We start from the raw sequence: 24575 nt of genomic DNA on the forward strand, positions 1-24575 counted from the left end.
GTCATTTGTTTTTTGGGGGGGGGTTTTGGGGACTTTCAGGATGGGTCCAGGTGTGTGTGTGTGTGTGTGTGTGTGTGTGTGTGTGTGTGTGTGTGTGTGTGTGTGTGTGTGTGTGTGTGTGTATTTTATTACATCCCCATTAGCTGTTGTGAAGCAGCAGCTACTCTTCCTGGGGTCCACACAAATGGCACATGTAGCCTACATCTCAATATATACACACCAACTATCTAGGTCCTCAGAAAGCAGACGTGTATATATAAAGGTTATAAATGCTCTGAGTTGTTTTTAAGTTTGCTTTGAGGCAGCTATTGATTTACCCTGAAGCCCTCTTAAATGGATAATTCACCCAAATTACAAAATTAAACATTGATTTCTTTACCCTGTAAGCAGTCTGTGGACAAGGTATGACAGCAATCCATGCTTTGGTGTAGTTTCCCTGACACTGTTTCCACATGCTAAACGTTTTAACATTTGTAGCACAAGTCCCATTCAAGTCATGGGACTGATATTAGCATTTTTCGCACATGAGACAATAAAAATGCTGCGGTTTGGCTGGCGCCTAGTCGAACTCAGCTAGTACGAAACAAACAAGTGTGCTAGCAAACTCCCTTAAAAGACCTTTGTTTGAAAAGACCTTCGCTTGAAAAACAGAGTGGCAATAGTACTGTTTGTCCATTATGAGTTTGTCCAAATAGTCCAAATTAAATCTAAGATATCTCAAGAAATCTGTCATGAATTTTGACATTTTTGCCAAGGAGATCTTATTCGTACAATTTTACATCTAACTGAGATGTTTAGTGCAGTATTTGTCAATTAAAACGTGCATGAAAACAAATCGTCTCTCATTGAAAGACAACAAAGACTTAATTGAATAATCCCTACTGTTGATCAATCACCCACAAAGGGGCGTAGACTTCGGCTCTGAACATCGGCTTGGATCCAGGAAACATTTTGTGTGCTCGAACAGCCGGAAAAAACCCTCAAAGATGTCCAAAACAAACAAACAACGCCACAAAATATCATCATAATATATGTACAAACTCTTCGGAAACGGTTTCGACCGGAAAACGTGCGTCGTTTGAGACAACGAAGAGTGTGTGGTGAGCACTGAGGATGACACGTCCTCTCTACTTTCACAAACTCAACCTCACACAGTCAACAGCATGACACCGCAATGTTAACACGTTCACCTGCTTCCTCTGTTTCCTTTTATGCTCGCACGGCGCGTAACCACACACACTTAAACACACACACTTAAACACAATAAAACACACACACACACATGCACTCACATGTACACAGACTGAATTATCTTCCTTTGTGCTCTACCTCTGGGTCTTCATAAACAGCATTGACAGCAATGTGGCGTGACTCTTCATACACAACAACACTACAGTACTTTTATTATCATTCTGTTATATCAGAAATGTGTCTTCTGTTGAGAAGAGGGACTCCCTGCACAATTAAATTAAATCAAAAGTTTATTTGTCACGTACGCTGAATACAACAGGTGTATTCATCTTACAGTGAGTGACCTTACATTTCACCTTACAGTGAAATGCTTACTTACGAGCCCCTAACCAACTATGCAGTTAAAAAAATAAAAATAGGAATAAGAATAGGAAATAAAAGTAACAAGTAATTAAAGAGCAGTCTGTCCATTACAGTTTCAATTACAGCTCTCTGCCACAGTACAGGTTAAATTACAGCTCTCTGCCTCAGTACAGGTTAAATTACAGCTCTCTGCCTCAGTACAGGTTCAATTACAGCTCTCTGCCACAGTACAGGTTAAATTACAGCTCTCTGCCTCAGTACAGGTTAAATTACAGCTCTCTGCCTCAGTACCGGTTAAATTACAGCTCTCTGCCTCAGTACAGGTTAAATTACAGCTCTCTGCCTCAGTACAGGTTAAATTACAGCTCTCTGCCTCAGTACAGGTTAAATTACAGCTCTCTGCTCTCTGCCTCAGTACAGGTTAAATTACAGCTCTCTGCTCTCTGCCTCAGTACAGGTTAAATTACAGCTCTCTGCTCTCTGCCTCAGTACAGGTTAAATTACAGCTCTCTGCCTCAGTACAGGTTAAATTACAGCTCTCTGCCTCAGTACAGGTTAAATTACAGCTCTCTGCCACAGTACAGGTTAAATTACAGCTCTCTGCTCTCTGCCTCAGTACAGGTTAAATTACAGCTCTCTGCTCTCTGCCTCAGTACAGATTAAATTACAGCTCTCTGCTCTCTGCCTCAGTACAGGTTAAATTACAGCTCTCTGCCTCAGTACAGGTTAAATTACAGCTCTCTGCCACAGTACAGGTTAAATTACAGCTCTCTGCTCTCTGCCTCAGTACAGGTTAAATTACAGCTCTCTGCCACAGTACAGGTTAAATTACAGCTCTCTGCCACAGTACAGGTTAAATTACAGCTCTCTGCCACAGTACAGGTTAAATTACAGCTCTCTGCCTCAGTACAGGTTCAATTACAGCTCTCTGCTCTCTGCCACAGTACAGGTTAAATTACAGCTCTCTGCCACAGTACAGGTTAAATTACAGCTCTCTGCCTCAGTACAGGTTAAATTACAGCTCTCTGCCACAGTACAGGTTAAATTACAGCTCTCTGCCACAGTACAGGTTAAATTACAGCTCTCTGCCTCAGTACAGGTTAAATTACAGCTCTCTGCCACAGTACAGGTTAAATTACAGCTCTCTGCCACAGTACAGGTTAAATTACAGCTCTCTGCCTCAGTACAGGTTAAATTACAGCTCTCTGCCTCAGTACAGGTTAAATTACAGCTCTCTGCCACAGTACAGGTTAAATTACAGCTCTCTGCCTCAGTACCGGTTAAATTACAGCTCTCTGCCTCAGTACAGGTTAAATTACAGCTCTCTGCCTCAGTACAGGTTAAATTACAGCTCTCTGCCTCAGTACAGGTTAAATTACAGCTCTCTGCCTCAGTACAGGTTAAATTACAGCTCTCTGCCTCAGTACAGGTTCAATTACAGCTCTCTGCCACAGTACAGGTTAAATTACAGCTCTCTGCCACAGTACAGGTTAAATTACAGCTCTCTGCTCTCTGCCTCAGTACAGGTTAAATTACAGCTCTCTGCCTCAGTACAGGTTAAATTACAGCTCTCTGCCACAGTACAGGTTAAATTACAGCTCTCTGCCACAGTACAGGTTAAATTACAGCTCTCTGCTCTCTGCCTCAGTACAGGTTAAATTACAGCTCTCTGCCACAGTACAGGTTAAATTACAGCTCTCTGCCACAGTGCAGGTTAAATTACAGCTCTCTGCCTCAGTACAGGTTAAATTACAGCTCTCTGCCACAGTACAGGTTAAATTACAGCTCTCTGCCTCAGTACAGGTTAAATTACAGCTCTCTGCCTCAGTACCGGTTAAATTACAGCTCTCTGCCACAGTACAGGTTAAATTACAGCTCTCTGCCTCAGTACAGGTTAAATTACAGCTCTCTGCCTCAGTACAGGTTAAATTACAGCTCTCTGCCTCAGTACAGGTTAAATTACAGCTCTCTGCCTCAGTACAGGTTCAATTACAGCTCTCTGCCACAGTACAGGTTAAATTACAGCTCTCTGCCACAGTACAGGTTAAATTACAGCTCTCTGCTCTCTGCCTCAGTACAGGTTAAATTACAGCTCTCTGCCTCAGTACAGGTTAAATTACAGCTCTCTGCCTCAGTACAGGTTAAATTACAGCTCTCTGCCACAGTACAGGTTCAATTACAGCTCTCTGCCTCAGTACAGGTTAAATTACAGCTCTCTGCCACAGTACAGGTTAAATTACAGCTCTCTGCCACAGTACAGGTTAAATTACAGCTCTCTGCTCTCTGCCTCAGTACAGGTTAAATTACAGCTCTCTGCCTCAGTACAGGTTAAATTACAGCTCTCTGCCTCAGTACAGGTTAAATAACAGCTCAATGCCTAGTTGCAGGTTCAAGGGACACTTCAGGATTTTGTCAATGAGGCCCTTTATCTACAGTACTTCCCTAGAGTCAGATGATCTCGTGGATACAATTTTCCTGCCTGGCGAATACTCATAGACTAGCGGATACCGATAGACTTCCAGTCATTGAGCTAATGCTGGTTAGCATTTGCTCGCGAAAGTGCCCTAACCTCCCTTCATACTGGACACAGAGACATAAAATGGTATCCACGACTTAATCTGACTCTGGGGAAGTAGATAAAGAGCCAAAAATTACAAAGTATCCCTTTAAATAACAGAGGTAGTCTATCTTGTCTGTATCCTAGCTTTGTCGTTATGCAAGCCAATGTACATAATGTTTCTGCTACCAGCTCTTATGATTTGAATAAGAGCTTCTGGAAATCAGAACAGCGATTACTCACCTTGAACTGGACAAAGAATTTAACTTTAATGAGTTGGACGAAAGGGATTTACTCGAGACACCCGAACAAGCCCCCATCCCCATCATTCGCAGTAGAGACGCAGTAGAGACGCAGTAGAGACAGTGAAGATATAGCGGAAAGAGATCGAGGTGCCTTGTGAGGATCCGCTGATGAGTGGCGAATCTGCCCTTGCCATCCGTACTACTGGCCAACGCACAATCAGCGGAGAAATAAATTGGGAGAGCTAAATGAATGTATATCCTACCAACGGGACGTTAAAAACTGTAATATCTCATGATAAGCTGTAGACCACACTATCTACTTAGAGATTTTTCATCTGTATTTTTCGTAGCTGTCTACATACCACCACAGATCGAGGCTGGCACTAAGACCTCACTCAATGAGCTGTATATCGCCATAAGCAAACAGGAAAACGCTCACCCAGAAGTGGCCGGGGACTTTAATGCAGGGAAACTTAAATCTGTTTTACCTCATATCTATCAGCATGTTAAATGTGCAACCAGAGGGGGGGAAAAAAACAACTCTAGACCACCTTTACTCCACACACAGAGATGTGTACAAAGCTTTCCCTCGCCCTTCATTTGGCAAATCTGCCCATAATTCTATCCTCCTGATTCCTGCTTACATGCATAAAATTAAAGCAGGAAGCACCAGTGACTCGATCAATAAAAAAAAGAGGTCAGATGAAGCAGATGCTAAGCTACAGGACAGTTTTTCTAGCACAGACTGAAATATGTTCCGGGATTCTTACGATGGCATTGAGGAGTTTACCACATTAGTCACTGACTTCATCAATAAGTGCATCGATGACGTCGTCTCCACAGTGACTGTACGTACATAAACCAACCAGAAGCCATGGATTACAGGCAACATCTGCACTGAGCTAAAGGGTAGAGGTGTCTCTTTCAAGGAGCGGGACACTAACCCAGAAGCTTATAAGAAATCCCACAATGCCCTCTGACGAACCATCAAACAGGCAAAGCATCAATACAGGACAAAGTTCGAATCATACTACACCGGCTCTGACGCTCGTCGGATGTGGCTGACCAACTGGCAAGTGTCTTCACTGACATTTTCAACATGTCCCTGACTGAGTCTGTAATACCAACATGTTTCAAGCAGAGCACCATAGTCCCTGTGGCCAAGAAAACTAAGGTAACCTGACTAAATGACTACCGACCCGTAGCACTCAAGTCTGTAGCCATGAAGTGCTTTGAAAGCCTGGTCATGGCTCACATCAACAAATTATCCCAGAAACCCTAGACCAACTGCAATTTGCATACCGCCCCAACAGATCCACAAATTATACAATCTCTTTTGAACGCCACACTGCCCTTTCACACCTGTACAAAAGGAACACCTATGTAAGAATGCTAATCATTGACTACGACTACAGCTCAGCATTCAACACCATAGTACCCTCAAAGCTCATCACTAAGCTAAATACCTCCCTCTGGATCTGGATCCTGGACTTCCGATGGGCCTCCCCCAGGTGGTAAGGGTAGGTAACAACATATCCACCACGCTGATCCTTAACACGGGGGCCCCTCAAGGGTGTGTACTCATTCCCCTCCTGTACTCCATGTTCACTCATGACTGCAAGACCAAGCACGTCTCACAACAGTGGTAGGCCTAATCACCAACAACGACGAGACAGCATATAGGGAGGAGGTCCGAGACCTGGCTGTGTGGTGCCAGGACAACAACCTCTCCCTCAATGTGATCAAGACTAAGGAGATGATTGTGGACTACAGGAAAAGGAGGACCGAGCACGCCCCCATTCTCATCAATGGGGCTTTAGTGGAGGTGCAGGTTGAGAGCTTCAAGTTCCTTGGTTCCAAATCACGAACAAACGAACATGGTCCATGCACACCAAGACAGTCATGAAAAGGGCACGACAAAACCTATTCCCCCTCCGGAGACTGAAAAGATTTGGCATGTGTCCTCAGATCCTCAAAAGGTTCTACAGCTGCACCATCAAGAGTATCCTGACTGCTTGCATCAGTGCCTGGTATATGGCAACTGCTCGGCCTCCGACCGTAAGGCACTACATCGGGTAGTGCGTACGTCCCAGTACATCACTGGGGCCAAGCTTCCTGCCATCCAGGACCTCTATACCAGGCGGTGTTAGAGAAAGACAAAAACATTTGTCAAAGACTCCAGCCAACCCAGTCGTAGACTGTTCTTTCTGCTACCGCAAGGCAAGGGGTACCGGAGCGCCAAGTCTTGGTCCAAGAAGCTTCTAAACAGCTTCTACCCCCAAGCCATAAGATTCCTGAACAGCTAATCAAATGGCAACCCAGACTACTTGCTTTCCCCCCCCCCCCCCCCCCCCCCACACCATATAGCCTCGCTATTGTTATTTTACTGCTGCTCTTTAATTATTTGTTAGTTTATTTTTTATTTTTTTAGGTATTTTTTTTAACTGCATTGTTGGTTAAAGGCTTGTAAGTAAACATTTCACTGTAAGGTCTACACTTGTTGTATTCGGCGCTTGTGACAAATACAATTTTGATTTGACCTAGCTGTCTGTATCCTAACTTCATCCTTACCTAGCTGTGTGTTCCTGCAGGGGAGAGGCCACTGAACCTGCAGGTGGAGGGTCAAAAGTCGAATGGAGACACACCCCTGGGGAAACAACTAGCCAATGAGCTGAAGAGGCATCACGGCAACAGGGAGGGAAAGACACCGCCCACGAGTCACCATAGCAATGTCAAGTGCAAAACTCTGACCATAGGTCTGCCCCTAGAGATGCTCTCTTATTGTTCATTCACAATTCATCATTTGATACTGAGATACTGAATTAGTTTGTTGATTCTTTGTCATGGATATCTCATGATTCAGCATGAGAGAACTAACTCCTATTTATTTATTTTCTCTCTCATTCCAGAAAATGGGAACGGGGCTGACTTCTCCCAAGGGGCTCTCAGCCTTTCTGACAAGAAGACCATCAAATCATAGCCAGAGGATTCCAGATAGCACCTCTTCTCCTCCTCCTCTTCCTCTTTGCGCATCCCTCTTTCACAACACAGTCGTCGTTGGGCAATACTAAACAAGCACAGCTGCATTAGAGCCTTAACAACCAATGTTGCCTCAAGATAAGGGATTTTACATGTAGTTTCTTTATGGCCAAAGCACCTAGAGAGCCTTTATTTCTCTACTCGTAGAACCCCAGTTTTTGTATTTTCACTGACTGTGTTGATTCCCCCTCCCTTCCCTACTCTACCGTTCTCCTTTCTTACTTTCAAGACTGACGGCGAGGGGTCTGTAGATGTATTTGTACATACAGAATTCTGACACTGAAAAGTGTTTATTTGTTGTTGATGTCATTTAAATATGTGCTGTGTAAAATTAGGACGTCAGTTACCAGGACAACACTAGAACTTCCACCGACTTTGAGTCAACCAGGATTTGGCTCAGAAAAGTCTTATTTATCTTGACAAAGTGCCGGGTTACCATGGTGTTACCATGGTGTTACCATGGTGTCACCATGGTGTTGCCATGGGTTGACTCATCCAAGGTTCTAATGGTGATAAAAAAAAACTTAGAGGCTTTCATTTATGACACCAACTTAAATATTTATTACAATTCATTGAGAGCCTTCATTTGGAATTTACATATGGGACGACAACAACATTTACATTTTTACCTTTATTTAACTAGGCAAGTCAGTTAAGAACAAATTCTAATGTTCAATGACGGCCTAGGAACAGTGGGTTAACTGCCTTGTTCAGGGGCAGAACGACAGATTTGTACCTTGTCAGCTCGGGGATTTGATCTTGCAACCTTTCGGTTACTAGTCCAACGCTCTAACCACTAGGATACCTGCCGCCCCAACATATGGGACGACGACAACATATGGGGTGGCAACATATTTGGACGACAACATATGGAATGACAACCTATGGGACAACAAAGTACCATATTTGTATATTATTGCAAGACAGTTTTCTGTGATAACATCGGGTGTGTATGATAGCCATCAAGAATAAGCACAAGTAGGGATTTTCATGACAAGGGCCTCAGAGGCCATATAAATGGAGACGTTGACGTACTCTGTCTTACTAAACGGAAGGGAAATCTGAACTACAAAACAGTAATAACAGGGTTTACATCCCACCTTCTCACTTTAACTAGTACAAAACCAAGTGTGTATAAGTAGAGCAACACCGACAATGTGTTGTTGAGAAACCCAGTTGTAAATGTCTAGTTTTCCCAGTCGTGGGGATCGTGGTCACTGTGCAGTAGTTCTATTTCCTGTTGACTAGCGTTAGCCATAGTCTTAGTTCCCCTCAAGATGACCTCGAACAGATACAGTCAGAAGTCAGAAGATAGTCAGAAGTTTACATACACATAGGTTGGAGTCATTAAAACTTGTTTTTCAACCAATCCACAAATTTCTTGTTAACAAACTATAGTTTTGCATGTCACAAGTAATTTTTCCAACAATTGTTTACAGACAGATTATTTCACTTATAATTCACTGTATCACAATTCCAGTGGGTCAGAAGTTTACATGCACTAAGTTGACTGTGCTTTTAAACAACTTCCAGAAAATTATGTCATGGCTTTAGAAGCTTCTGATAGGCTAATTGACATAATTTGAGTCAATTGGAGGTGTACCTGTGGATGTATTTCAAGGCCTACCTTCAAACTCAGTGCCTCTTTCCTTGACATCATGGGAAAATCAAAAGAAATCAGCCAAAAATAGTTGACCTCCACTCATCTGGTTCATCCTTGGGAGCAATTTCCAAATGCCTGAAGGTACCACGTTCATCTGTACAAACAACAGTATGCAAGTATAAACACCATGGAACCACGCAGCCATCATACCGCTCAGGAAGGAGACGCGTTCTGTCTCCTAGAGATGAACGTTCTTTGGTGCGAAAAGTGCAAATCAATCCCAGAACAACAGCAAAGGACCTTGTGAAGATGCTGGAGAAAACCGGTACAAAAGTATCTATATCCACAGTAAAACGAGTTCTATATTGGCATAACCTGAAAGGCCGCTCAGCAAGGGAGAAGCCACTGCTCAAAAACCGGCATAAAAAAGCCAGACAACAGTTTACAACTGCACATGGGGACAAAGATCGTACTTTTTGGAGAAATGTCCTCTGGTCGGTCTGATGAAACAAAATAGAACTGTTTGGCCATAATGACCATTGTTATGTTTGGAGGAGAAAGGGGAGGCTTGCAAGCTGAGGAACACCATTCCAACCGTGAAGCACGGGGGTGGCAGCATCATGTTGTGGGGGTGCTTTTCTGCAGGAGGGACTGGTGCACTTCACAAAATAGATGGCATTATGAGGAAGGGATGTAGATATATTGAAGCAACATGACAAGACATCAGTCAGGAAGTTAAAGCTTGGTCGCAAATGGGTCTTCCAAATGGACGTTGAGCCCAAGCATACTTCCACAGATGTGGCAAAATTGCTTAAGGACAACAAAGTCAAGGTCTTGGAGTGGCCATCACAATGCCCTGACCTCAATAGAAAATTTGTGGACAGGAATGAAAAAGCACGTGAGAGCAAGGAGGCCTACAAACCTGACTCAGTTCCACCAGCTCTGTCAGGAAGAATGGGCCAAAATTCACCCAACTTATTGTGGGAAGCTTGTGAAAGGCTACCCGAAACGTTTGACCAAAAGTTAAACAATTTTAAAGGCAATGCTACCAAATCTTAATTCAGTGTATGTAAACGTCTGTGATGAAAGAAATAAAAGCTGAAATAAATCATTCTCTCTACTATTATTCTGATTTCACATTCTTAAAAGAAAGTGGTGATCCTAACTGACCTAGTACAGGGACTTTTTACTAGGATTAAATGTCAGGAATTGTGAAAAACTGAGTTGAAATGTATTTGGCTAAGGTGTATGTAAACTTCCCACTTCAACTGTCTGTAGTACAGCTTGATTCAAAAAATGCATCGTCATGTTTTTAGATTCTCCATCCAAAGTATTTATTTTATATATTTTTTTTCAATTTCTCATATTCTCCCATGAATGACTATGATGTGATGTACATGTTACTTTATAAAACGCTCCAGTAATGTATTCAATTACATGAGTCCCTGGGATACTATCTTAATGTCACTTTAGATCAAGCAGTTTAACAAAAAAAGTTTCCGTCTCAAATTCATCTTTCAGTATTGTACCTAGTTAAGCTGTCTCACTAACTGTATTGGTGTTTAAAATGACTACCTCTTCTTTCAGTTACATTCATACATTCTGTTATCCATTTTCATGCAATAGTTAGTGACAGTGCACAAAAAAATATACATTTAAATTATTTTCCACTTTGCCTAAATTGGAATACAGTGCCTGTACAGTAACATGCTATAAATGACATCAGAGCTCAGTGCCTGTACAGTAACATGCTATAAATGACATCAGAGCTCAGTGCCTGTACAGTAACATGCTATAAATTACATCAGAGCTCAGGCTCTGCGCTTCACAGCTCTGTATGGGCTCAGCTGATCTGAACTTGAGCACCACATGCAACAAGAAGTTGCCCCCATCCCTCCTGCTAATGGGAAACTTTTGCAAATGTTATGTTGTCTAAGGGAAATGCTGTAAATTAAGATGACTGGATATACTATGAAAGATGAGACTTCGAGGATTCTAATAAATATCTATTTGATGTCAGAAAAGCAAGTCAAACACCTTTGAGTTCAAATGTGCACTTCACATTTCCATTTCACAACTCATGTCATATACAGTGTCAATGTTTATGATCTCTATGTTTGATGTTCAGCTACAAGGCGACATGGCCGTCATACCCTGGGTTGTTCTGAACATAATGAGTCTGTTTGATGTTCAGCTACAAGGCGACATGGCCGTCATACCCTGGGTTGTTCTGAACAGAATGAGTCTATGTTTGATGTTCAGCTACAAGGCGACATGGCCGTCATACCCTGGGTTGTTCTGAACATAATGAGTCTATGTTTGATGTTCAGCTACAAGACGACATGGCCGTCATACCCTGGGTTGTTCTGAACATAATGAGTCTATGTTTGATGTTCAGCTACAAGACGACATGGCCGTCATACCCTGGGTTGTTCTGAACAGAATGAGTCTATGTTTGATGTTCAGCTACAAGGCGACATGGCCGTCATACCCTGGGTTGTTCTGAACATAATGAGTCTGTTTGATGTTCAGCTACAAGGCGACATGGCCGTCATACCCTGGGTTGTTCTGAACAGAATGAGTATGTTTGATGTACAATCGTTATTGTATAACTTAGTCATCTTGGCAATATAAAAAGCTGACACAGATTGTGATTTATAATGGACCGTTTCTGGATTGCATAAAGAACAACGGTAATTGTGTGATGGCAAACAAAACAACGACAAGTGTGCTTGCTCTAGTTCCTGCTCTAGTTCCTCAACAGCACAGCTACATTAGGAGAGCTCAAAAAAAGCACCTTATAGTTAAAGACTCTTCTTTAAAGTGCATTGAAATTACTTAGGAACTGGGCACACTTTGGAGTTAGTTCTGTCACTCAAACCCCTGTCATTTTTTGTCTTGTGTTGCACCTACCCCACATTTTCCACAAATATTCTTATAATATTGCTGAATGTATCCAGAATATTATCAGATTGCTGTGAAAAGTACAGTAAATGTCAAATGCACATAATATCAACAGTGTGATGTTTGCATTCAGTATTGTGTCCGTATTGTGAACTGTTGTGTCCTTACCTTTTGGTCAGATAATTCCCCCCATAACCTCCCAACTGTTCCCTTACAATTGTTACCATGCTGATGCATATGTATTTCAGATTTCTTCATTAAGAAACATTTCAATTTAGCCCAACACCCACAAGTGTAAAGGGTTAAAGCACAGTATTCAATGATGATTTAGTCAGGAGAAGCTAGCCAGAGGATATTGACACATACACAGTAGCCAGGATAAGCACTTAACAACTGGAGTATTGTGCCTTGACTTACCCTAGTAGGAGAAAATAGTGTGCATTTGTATATTTAGTGAACTAACCAACATGTGAGTATAAAATATACATTTGTATAATTTATTGGAGGTATTTTTGTTCAGAACACAAATCCTTTATTGCATGCGAATCTTTGACCATTTTGTCAAAGTGAGATTCATTAAGTAATGGCCTAATGAGCATCTTCATCCACCCTCATCATAAAAACTGTATTGTAAGATTATTAGAACGTCTAAATTGTTTCCTCTTAAGTCATGGAAAAATGTTGGCAGGATGATTGATTCAGTAATCTTCACCTGAATTCTACCTATACATAAAAGCAAAATGTAGCTTGACTACCACCTGACTGTTTCAGTATTAAAAAAAAGCTACCTCCAAATACAGTAAGAAACAGACTGGTTCCCAGGCTACCAACAACCAGCTTCACAAGAAGGATGATGTCTGAACTACCTTAGTTCCTTGTAAGTTTCCTCTGCAGCAGCGACCTTTGACCTGACCCTGTGTTGTGACCTGTAACAGCTTTGTATACTATACAGTAGAATGATACATTACTAACTTTGGGATGAACCCGTTTTTGTTTGTCAGTAGAATTTGTTCTTGTCGGAGTTGTTGTTGGTAAAAACGTCATTAGATTATGTCATGCACCCTATTGTTTTGTAAACACTTACATTTCATTTGTTATACAGCACATGAACAATAAACTCCTTTTTTTAGTTTTATCTGATGGTGGATTACCTTTCATGGTGCTGTCCTGTTTCCCCAAAAATTATTTGTGCTTTTTTATTTACATATTTTTTTAGTTGAACTCAAATTTTTAAAAAAAATGGTGGATAGCACATAGTTTCTAAGAACTTTAGCTAGACAAGCCAAAACAACTTCTGAGAATGTATGTTTAGGTAAAGGTAAATGTCCTCTGTGGGCTGCAGATGCTCTCTCGGAATCAAGATAACAACCTGACTAGATAAGTTCTAGTGAACATTTTGTGTTCATCAGAAATACTGTTCTAGTTTCGCTTTCAGAAAACTCCAAAGACTTATGTCTTATGACTCAGCGTATTGTGATCCTTAAGGGTCACCGTACTTTGACAAAACGTTATGCGAGCTCAGGAAAATGGGCATGTTCGAGTGATCGAGGATAAACTAGTGTCGTTGATAAAGAACAAAGTCTTGTTCTTCCAACACAACAGTAAAAATGTAGTAGTGAAAAGACAATTCAGCCTCTACACAGTTATTTTTCATCTCCTCGCAAAAAAAGAACTACCTAAAAATGCCATTTTTATCAAGAGTTCTGCCCATGCAGCGCTTCTGAACCGTGTAATTCAGACAGCATATTCCAGTTCATACTCCTCAAACCTTCGACTCTCAAAACCATCTCAGTGTCCTTATTCATGTGTATCCATCTCAACTCAGTTACCCTTTGAACGTTTTTGAAAAACTTGAGAGGAGAGGAAAGTTTCACGACACTCAGCTATATTCTGGGAAACAAAAGGTATTGCACAACACATACAGAGCCGTGAAAATGTATCAGCCCCCTTTCTGATTTTCTCTATTTTTGCATATTTCGGATACTGAATGTTATCAGAATGCAGTGTTGGGGTTTTGCCTGGCATAATGGGACCCATGTCATCTATGAAGTTATACTTTTGACTTATCTGTCCATAGAACATTCTTCCAAGAGTCTTGAAGATCATCCAGGTGCTTCCCAGGTAGAAGGAACCATGATCTCTGCTCTGTATCAGAATTCTACAGGAGAATGTCAGGCCATCCGTCTGTGAGCTGAGCCTGAAGTGCAGCTGAGTCATGCTGCGTCATGCTGCGTCATGCTGCGTCATGCTGCGTCATGCTGCGTCATGCTGCGTCATGCTGCGTCATGCTGCGTCATGCACCAAATCACACTATCAATACAATGGTGCCGGAGGAGATGGCTGCCGTTTTATGGGATCCTAACCAATTGTGCTATTTTGTGTTTTTTTTTCCGTGTTTGTAACTTATTTTGTACATAATGTTTCTGCCTCCGTCTCTTATGACCTAAAATAACTTCTGGATATCAGAACAGAGATTACTCACCTCGACTGGACAATTTTTTATTTAATGACGCAAAGGATTTACTGCTGCTACAAGACCAGGCCCAAATCCCCGTCATTCGCATGAAGAGACGCCGCCGATACAGGGAACGCTGATCTGGGTGCCTTGTGAGAATTCCTCGGTGAATGAGTGGGTAACCCGCCTCTACTATCCATCCTATTGGCCAAGGTGCAATCATTGGAGAATAAACTGGATGAGCTCCGTTCTAGACTCTCCTACCAACGGGACATTAACAACTGTAATATCTTATGTTTCACTAAGTCGTGACTGAATGATGACATGAATACTATACAGTTGGCTGGGTTTTCCGTGCATCGGCAAGATAGAAAAGCTGCCTCCGGTAAGACAAGGGGTGGAGGTCTGTGTCTATTTGTCATTCAACCAAGATCTTTGCGATCACTGCCTCATTGCCTGCATCCGTAATGGGTCAGCGGTCAAACGACCTCCACACATCACTGTCAAACGCTCCTTGAAACACTCAGCGAGCAGGCCTTTCTAATCGACCTGGCCAGGGGTATCCTGGAAGGACATTGACCTCATCCCATCAGTAGAGGACGCCTGGTTCTTTTTTTTTAAAATGCCTTTCTCACCATCTTAAATAAGCATGCCCCTTTCAAGAAATTTAGCATCCTTCACTCATGTTGTATATAGACTTATTTTTCTACTGTATTATTGACTGTATGTTTGTTTTACTCCATGTGTAACTCTGTGTTGTTGTATCTGTCGAACTGCTTTGCTTTATCTTGGCCAGGTCGCAATTGTAAATGAGAACTTGTTCTCAACTTGCCTACCTGGTTAAATAAAGGTGTTCTCAACTTGCCTACCTGGTTAAATAAAGGTGAAATAACAATTAGATACAAATTAAAAGCTGGTGCACAAAATCTAATATTAAAGAAGTCTCAAGGTTATGCTCGCCTGAGGTGGAGTACCTCACCAAGTCTCATGAAGGGATCCCGAGTGGCACATTGCATCTCTAGTGCAAGAGGCATCACTACAGTCCCTGGTTTGAATCCAGGTTGTATCACATCCGCCCGTGTTTGGGAGTACTATAGGGCAGCACACAATTGGCCCAACGTCATCTGGGTTTGGCCGGGGTAGGCCGTCATTGTAAATAAGAATTTGTTCTTAACTGACTTGCCTAGTTAAATAACAGTTAAATAACACATTTAAAAAATGATAAGCTGTAGACCACACTATTTACCAAGAGAGTTTCATCTATATTTTTTGTAGTTGTCTATTCATACAAATAAAATTATATTTGTCCGAATACAACAGGTGTAGAAGACCTTACAGTGAAATGCTGAATACAACAGGTGTAGTAGACCTTACAGTGAAATGCTGAATACAACAGGTGTAGTAGACCTTACAGTGAAATGCTGAATACAACAGGTGTAGTAGACCTTACAGTGAAATGCTGAATACAACAGGTGTAGTAGACCTTACAGTGAAATGCTGAATACAACAGGTGTAGGTAGACCTTACAGTGAAATGCTGAATACAACAGGTGTAGGTAGACCTTACAGTGAAATGCTGAATACAACAGGTGTAGTAGACCTTACAGTGAAATGCTGAATATAACAGGTGTAGTAGACCTCACAGTGAAATGCTGAATACAACAGGTGTAGTAGACCTCACAGTGAAATGCTGAATACAACAGGTGTAGTAGACCCTACAGTGAAATGCTGAATACAACAGGTGTAGTAGACCTCACAGTGAAATGCTGAATACAACAGGTGTAGTAGACCTCACAGTGAAATGCTGAATACAACAGGTGTAGTAGACCTCACAGTGAAATGCTGAATACAACAGGTGTAGAAGACCTTACAGTGAAATGCTGAATACAACAGGTGTAGTAGACCTCACAGTGAAATGCTGAATACAACAGGTGTAGTAGACCTTACAGTGAAATGCTGAATACAACAGGTGTAGTAGACTTCACAGTGAAATGCTGAATACAACAGGTGTAGTAGACCTTACAGTGAAATGCTGAATATAACAGGTGTAGTAGACCTCACAGTGAAATGCTGAATATAACAGGTGTAGTAGACCTCACAGTGAAATGCTGAATACAACAGGTGTAGTAGACTTCACAGTGAAATGCTGAATATAACAGGTGTAGTAGACCTCACAGTGAAATGCTGAATATAACAGGTGTAGTAGACCTCACAGTGAAATGCTGAATATAACAGGTGTAGTAGACCTCACAGTGAAATGCTGAATACAACAGGTGTAGTAGACTTCACAGTGAAATGCTGAATACAACAGGTGTAGTAGACCTCACAGTGAAATGCTGAATATAACAGGTGTAGTAGACCTTACAGTGAAATGCTGAATATAACAGGTGTAGTAGACCTTACAGTGAAATGCTGAATACAACAGGTGTAGTAGACCTTACAGTGAAATGCTGAATACAACAGGTGTAGAAGACCTTACAGTGAAATGCTGAATACAACAGGTGTAGTAGACTTCACAGTGAAATGCTGAATATAACAGGTGTAGTAGACCTCACAGTGAAATGCTGAATATAACAGGTGTAGTAGACCTTACAGTGAAATGCTGAATACAACAGGTGTAGTAGACCTGACAGTGAAATGCTGAATATAACAGGTGTAGTAGACCTCACAGTGAAATGCTGAATACAACAGGTGTAGTAGACCTTACAGTGAAATGCTGAATATAACAGGTGTAGTAGACCTCACAGTGAAATGCTGAATACAACAGGTGTAGTAGACCTTACAGTGAAATGCTGAATACAACAGGTGTTGTAGACCTCACAGTGAAATGCTGAATATAACAGGTGTAGTAGACCTTACAGTGAAATGCTGAATACAACAGGTGTAGTAGACCTTACAGTGAAATGCTGAATACAACAGGTGTTGTAGACCTCACAGTGAAATGCTGAATATAACAGGTGTAGTAGACCTTACAGTGAAATGCTGAATACAACAGGTGTAGTAGACCTTACAGTGAAATGCTGAATACAACAGGTGTAGTAGACCTTACAGTGAAATGATGAATACAACAGGTGTAGTAGACCTCACAGTGAAATGCTGAATACAACAGGTGTAGTAGACCTCACAGTGAAATTATGAATACAACAGGTGTAGTAGACCTCACAGTGAAATGCTGAATACAACAGGTGTAGTAGACCTCACAGTGAAATGCTGAATACAACAGGTGTAGTAGACCTTACAGTGAAATGCTTACTTACAAGCCTTTAACCAACAGGTGTAGTAGACCTTACAGTGAAATGCTTACTTACAAGCCTTTAACCAACAGGTGTAGTAGACCTTACAGTGAAATGCTTACTTACAAGCCTTTAACCAACAATGTAGTTTTAAGAAAAATGATTATTAAGAAAGTATTTACTAAATAAACAACAACAACAAAAAGTTTTAAAATCCAAAGAAATTCAAGAGCAACAATAAAATAACAGTACCAAGGCCATCAACAGAGGTAATTGATATAATATGTAGATGTAGAGGTAAAGTGACTAATGCATAGATAATAAACAGAGAGTAGCAGCAGTGTAAACATTTTTTTTGGGGGAAACAAAGCAAATATTCTGGGTAGCCATTTGATTAACTGTTCAGGAGTCTTATGGCTTGGTGGTAGAAGCTGTTCAGAAGCCTCTTGGACCTAGACTTGGTGCTCAGGTACCGCTTGCTGTGTGTTTGCAGAGAGAACAATCTATGACTAGGGTGGCTAGAGTCTTTGGCAATTTTTGGGGAATTCCTCTCACACCGCCTGGTATAGATGTCCTGGAGGGCAGGAAGCTTGGCCCCAATGATGTACTGGACTGTACGCACTACCCTCTGTAGTGCCTTGCGGTCTGAGGCTGAGCAGTTGCCATACCAGGCGGTGGTGCAGCTGTAAAAAAAAAATTGGGGAGGATCTGAGGACCCATGCCAAATCTTTTCAGTCTGCTGAGGGGGAATAGGCACTGTCCTGTCCTCTTCATGACTGTCTACCACAAACTGATGCTAGCACTAAGTCTGCACTCAACTAGCTGTATAAGGCCATAAGCATACAAGAAAATGCTCATCCTGAGGCAGCACTTCTAGTGGCCGGGGACTTTAATGCAGGAAAACTTAAATCCATTTTACCTCATTTCTACCAGCATGTAACATGTGCAACCAAAGGAAATACAACTCTAGACCACTTTTACTCCACACATAGAGACGTGTACAAAGCTCAACCTTGCCCTCCATTTTGCAAATCTGACTCTCCACTGGTCCATTGACATGTCACATTTACATCATTTCAAGACATTCTCTGAAACTCATCTCGGACGCACTGCCTGTCTCCCTATACTTCACATATGCTTGGACTGATAATAGAATAGGCCCTTACGCCTACTGCAACCCACAGCCCTGTGTCCACACACACACATGCGCGCAAGCCACCATGGTGTGCATTGAAGACGTGTAGGTGGGACAACACTGTGGAGCCTAGCAGGAATGTAAAAAGAGGCCTTGATGGTATGTTATCCTTGATGATATGTTATCCTTGCTGATATGTTATTGGTGATATGTTATCATTGGTGATATGTTATTGGTGATATGTTATCATTGGTGATATGTTATCATTGGTGATATGTTATCATTGGTGATATGTTATCATTGGTGATATGTTATTGGTGATACGTTATCATTGGTGATATGTTATTGGTGATATGTTATCCTTGGTGATATGTTATCATTGGTGATATGTTACCCTTGGTGATACGTTATCATTGGTGAAATGTTATTGGTGATATGCTATCCTTGGTGATATGTTATCATTGGTGACATGTTATCCTTGGTGATATGTTATCATTGGTGACATGTTATCATTTGAGGTATGTAATCCTTGGTTATATGTTATCCTTGGTAGTATGTTATGCTTCTACACCAGCATTGCTTGCTGTTTGGGGTTTTAGGCTGGGTTTCTGTACAGCACTTTGAGATATCAGCTGATGTACATTTGCTATATACATACATTTTATTTTATTTTGATTTGTTATCCTTGGTAGTATGTTATCCTTGGTGAAATGTTATCCTTCGTACTATGTTATCCTTGGTGATATGGTATCATTTGTAGTATGTTATCCTTGGTGATATGTTATCATTTGTAGTATGTTATCCTTGGTGATATGTTATCATTTGTAGTATGTTATCCTTGGTGAAATGTTATCCTGCCCTATTTTCTTCTGCAGGTCTTTAAAAAAAAATCTGCTACAGATAAACCTGAGCTGTGCAGTTGATGATCGCTCATTAAAACCTGCCACAACTTGTAATCTTTCAAATATGCAGGCAGAAGTCTGCAATGTAGTCAGTCTGGATCACGGTGTGCTTTCCACTGGGTAGAAATTGGTTGAATCAATGTTATTTCAACAAAATGTGTCAGTGTATTGTGACAAGGAATCTACGTGGAAAATGCATTGGATTTTAAAAAAGGTGAACTGTTGTTTTGGTGGTATAATTACATCATCACAGTAACCACATTTCCACATAGACAAACCTTGTATAAAATATGTTGAATTTGTGCCTTTGAAACAATGTCAGATCCTCAATGTTATATCTACTATCTGGAGAGTGGATCTATCTACGGCTATCCATTTGGTCTCCCATCCAGGGTTTTAATGAAGCCCAGCCCTGCTTAGCTTTGATATTTGCCACTGATTACTACCAATGTGCTGTCGTGAGAATGATTTTTGAGATATCTCTTAATAACTGAACATATTTACTGTTGCTTTTGAAGGCATTCCAAAGGGTAGGTTCAGCAGAGCAAATTAAATGAAACCATATTTTATAAGTCACACGTCCCCAATGATACTATTTAGGCATGTACAGTGAGCTCCAAACATGTTGGGACAGTGACACATGCCTTGTTCTTATGGCTCTGTACTCAAGAACTGTGGATTTGAAGTGCAGACTGTCAGCTTTAATTTGTCAGGTTTGTTCATCCATATCGGGTGAACGGTTTAGAATTCACAGCTCTTTTTGTACATAGTCCCACCATTTTAAGGGACCAAAAGTATTGGGACAAATTCACTTGTGTGTATTAAAGTAGTCGAAAGTTTAGCATTTAGTCCCATAATCCTATTGTTTTGGATGTGTTTCAGATGACTTTGTACTCTAGAGTAAACGTAGGTTTCACTATAGTTGTTGACATTGATATGAATGCATTTCAACTCAATAGAGAGGATTTCATCAAGTGTCAGAGCTTCTAGTTTCACAAAGCAATGTTTGTACTTGATGTAAGGGCCTTCTAATGGAAAGACTGCTGTCCTTACACTCATTACACTTACAAAGTTTTGGTCTTCCCCCAAAATGCTCCCTAAATGTTATTGTCTCAGAACGAGTCTGAGCTCCAGTCTTATGGTGTTGTTCACAATAGTTACTATTGACAACCAATTTGATAAAATCCCAGAAAACAATGTTATTTCTTCTGTCATATAGTTTCAGATTATGTGATGTCATCCTGAAACGTACAAATGATTGAGATCATTATTGAAAATGGTATACATATTTTCTATTGCTTTGTTTTGTAGTGTCAGGATATATATTTTTTCAATATTGTTTCTGTAATTTGCTGTTATAGTAAATGATTAATAGGAAAGGTTAAAGTAATGGGTTTGTAATTCAGATGAGAGATAATTATGCTAGATGTATTCAATACATTTCATACTGGAAGATGAATGCCCTTGTCCTAAAACTGCCATGTGTTTTCAAACTCTCTTCTGTACATTGCTTGTAGATGTTCATGGGTCACTGCAGAGAGGTTCAGCATCATTACAATGGAATGACAAAGCTGACAAAAACATTTCAAATGTATAGTTTGCTGTATGGAATGAACCCCCAGATGGCAGTATAGACTTGTGGACCAGACATGCATGTTGCCCTCTGAAGGGCTTGTCACTTTTTTCCCCAGTTAGAATATTATAATGATGAACACTTCTCTGAACTGTTTACAGAAAAACATTGCCAAAAATAGCAAAACATTTGCGGAAATTGGTTGCACTGAAATAACTAACATATTCCCACTTGGCTATGTTATTCCACGCTATTAATAAGAAAGCTGCCATATGTGTAGAGCAGAATAATACCCTGTTTGCTATAGAGAATACCCTCATTGCTATAGAGAATACCCTCGTTGCTATATAGAATACCCTCATTGCTATAGAGAATACCCTCATTGCTATATAGAATACCCTCATTGCTATAGAGAATACCCTCGTTGCTATAGAGAATACCCTCATTGCTATAGAGAATACCCTCATTGCTATAGAGAATACCCTCATTGCTATAGAGAATACCCTCATTGCTATAGAGAATACCCTCGTTGCTATATAGAATACCCTCATTGCTATAGAGAATACCCTCATTGCTATATAGAATACCCTCATTGCTATAGAGAATACCCTCGTTGCTATAGAGAATACCCTCATTGCTATAGAGAATACCCTCATTGCTATATAGAATACCCTCATTGCTATAGAGAATACCCTCGTTGCTATAGAGAATACCCTCATTGCTATAGAGAATACCCTCATTGCTATAGAGAATACCCTCATTGCTCTAGAGAATACCCTCAATGCTATAGAGAATACCCTCATTGCTATAGAGAATACCCTCATTGCTTTTGAGAATACCCTCATTACTATAGAGAATACCCTAATTGCTATAGAGAATACCCTCATTGCTTTTGAGAATACCCTCATTGCTTTTGAGAATACCCTCACCACTCAAAGGATATTGGGCCAAATCCTCAGTTGAAATGCATCTCCATTTTAAGATTTCTCAGATATTGAATGAGATAAATAATTTGGATGCTACAGTCCTGGACATTTGTTTCGGGTGAAACTGAATCTCGGGGGGTTAATCTTATAGAAATGCAGCAAGGTGAAGAACTGCTGGCGTTTGCAGTATTTAACATTTGTTTTCGTGTCATACTTTCCATTTCATCCGTTTAGAACGCTTGAGGTGGGCCATGATGACTAATGTGTTAGACTCTAGTCAGCGTGTGGTATGTTGGCGTGGAACGTTTTATCTCTGGACAAAGGAAGTGATTGATTAGTTCTGATTATGTGTGTAGGAAAGGACAGTCGCTAGCGGGGATCACCAGGCTATAATGCAGTGAAAATGCTAGTTAGATCAGCAGTGACTTACACTGGTTTTCTACTACAATTTTCCGAACACCAGTATGTTAACATAGCACCATTTATTTCTGCAGTTCGTAACAGATTAATAGTGTAGCTGCCTGCCCGTGTGAAACTCAATCACATACCATTCAGTTAGAATGCACTACCCAGCTATCACATACTGTACTTAGAACCATATGTTTCTTATAGCTTGATGAGAGGCTGGTTGTCCTATGGTTACTTAGCATACAACCTTCCCACCACTTTATGGGACTGGTGCAAGATATGCTTGGATGAGAACCAAATGTGCTAGCTGGGTACATTGTCAGGTTGCGTCTTCCCGTGACCATCTCTGCCAAATTAAAGGTTACATTACAGTAATGTATTCAGCATGTGTTTGATTTAAGACTAGGTCGATCTTTGGGCTGCCTGAGCAAGCTACCCTGATGGTCTTTCTGCTTCTGATCCATACTCATTTGGCCGGGCATGTTTTGCTCGAGCAAATGTTTAGGTTGTGTATCAGTACCTCCTACTTCAGAGTTGTCCTTCTACTTTAGATTTTTGACTGAGGACAGTCGCCCCTCTCTAAAGACTCTACTGTACCAGATAAATGCCTCCTTGGTTCTGCGTCTCCTCCAGTGTCAGCTAGTGAGATTGGGAGAGTTTCAGTGACCCAATTATCTTTAAAGGCACAAGGGTCCGCTTAGATGCTTTTTGTTTTACTCTTCTCCGAAAAAGGCTGTCTGATTCAAATCAAATGTATTTATAAAGCCCTTCCTACATCAGCTGATATCTCAAAGTGCTGTACAGAAATCCAGTCTAAAACCCCAAACAGCAAGCAATGCAGGTGTTGAAGCACGTTGGCTAGGAAAAACTCCCTAGAAAGGCCAAAACCTAGGAAGAAACCTAGAGAGGAACCAGGCTATGTGGGGTGGCCAGTCCTCTTCTGGCTGTGCCGGGTGGAGATTATAACAGAACATGGCCAAGATGTTCAAATGTTCATAAATGACCAGCATGGTCAAATAATAGGTCTGGGACAGGTAGCACGTCCGGCGAACAGGTCAGGATTCCATAGCCGCAGGCAGAACAGTTGAAACTGGAGCAGCAGCACGGCCAGGTGGACTGAACACAACAAGGAGTCATCATGCCAGGTAGTCCTGAGGCATGGTCCTAGGGCTCAGGTCCTACGAGAGAGAGAAAGAAAGAGAGAATTAGAGAGAGCATACTTAAATTCACACAGGACACCGGATAAGACTGGAGAAGTACTCCAGATATAACAAACTGACCCTAGCCCCCTGACACATAAACTACTGCAGCATAAATACTGGAGGCTGAGACAGGAGGGGTCAGGAGACACTGTGGCCCCATCCGATGATACCCCCGGACCGGGCCAAACAGGAAGGATATAACCCCACCCACTTTGCCAAAGCACAGCCCCCACACCACACAGCCCCCACACCACTTGATTCCCTAAGATCTGACCGCTCCAAGGCTCTTTACCCCCAAAACCCTGCCACAAACCAGAGGCAGCAGATGTGACAGGATTGCTTCACATTGCTTACCACACATATCTTCTCCTTTAGACTTATTCAAAGTCTTTCTCTTTAAATGTGTCTAAATGTATAGATACCAATCCAACAACTGTAAAGAAAAGACACATCTAAAAGTTACCCCAGCAGTCACAGCAACACTGATTTCCAGCGTATCACAGCTCATAGTTTTACACTCCTAGCAGTATATTGCTCATTTGCATCCCTTTGGTTTATTACAAAGCTTTCTTAGTTTATTCTCTGTTCCACGGGGCCTCAGAGAGATAGTTGTAGATATAACTTTGTCCTCCCTTCCCTAGCCCCCAAAGTGTATCTGTTTTCTGAGTGCCCTCTCCCTGGGGCCATATGGGTGATAAATTACATGAGCTCAGTTCAACACACACACATGCACGCATGAACACACACACACACGGCCACTTCCCCTGACCTTCCTGAGTAGGTCAACATGGCCGCCGCATCACAACTGTCTGCTTTGATGTTCATATAATGGCCGTCCGC

General features: G+C 41.3%; 1 protein-coding gene across 1 annotated transcript in view; it reads left to right on the forward strand.

Moving 5' to 3' along the window:
• The window catches only part of LOC139406176 (NGFI-A-binding protein 1-like), a 40678-nt gene extending 30247 nt beyond the window's left edge, over positions 1-10431 (forward strand). Inside the window, exons 7-8 of the mRNA XM_071148673.1 lie at positions 6948-7112; positions 7266-10431. Of these exons, the coding sequence (XP_071004774.1) occupies positions 6948-7112; positions 7266-7336 (236 nt within the window). The 3' untranslated portion in view covers positions 7337-10431. The remainder of the gene's footprint in view (positions 1-6947; positions 7113-7265) is intronic.
• Positions 10432-24575: the final 14144 nt, after the last annotated feature.

The sequence above is a fragment of the Oncorhynchus clarkii genome, chromosome 3 (genome assembly GCF_045791955.1).
Source record: "Oncorhynchus clarkii lewisi isolate Uvic-CL-2024 chromosome 3, UVic_Ocla_1.0, whole genome shotgun sequence".
Taxonomy (NCBI): Eukaryota; Metazoa; Chordata; class Actinopteri; order Salmoniformes; family Salmonidae; genus Oncorhynchus; species Oncorhynchus clarkii.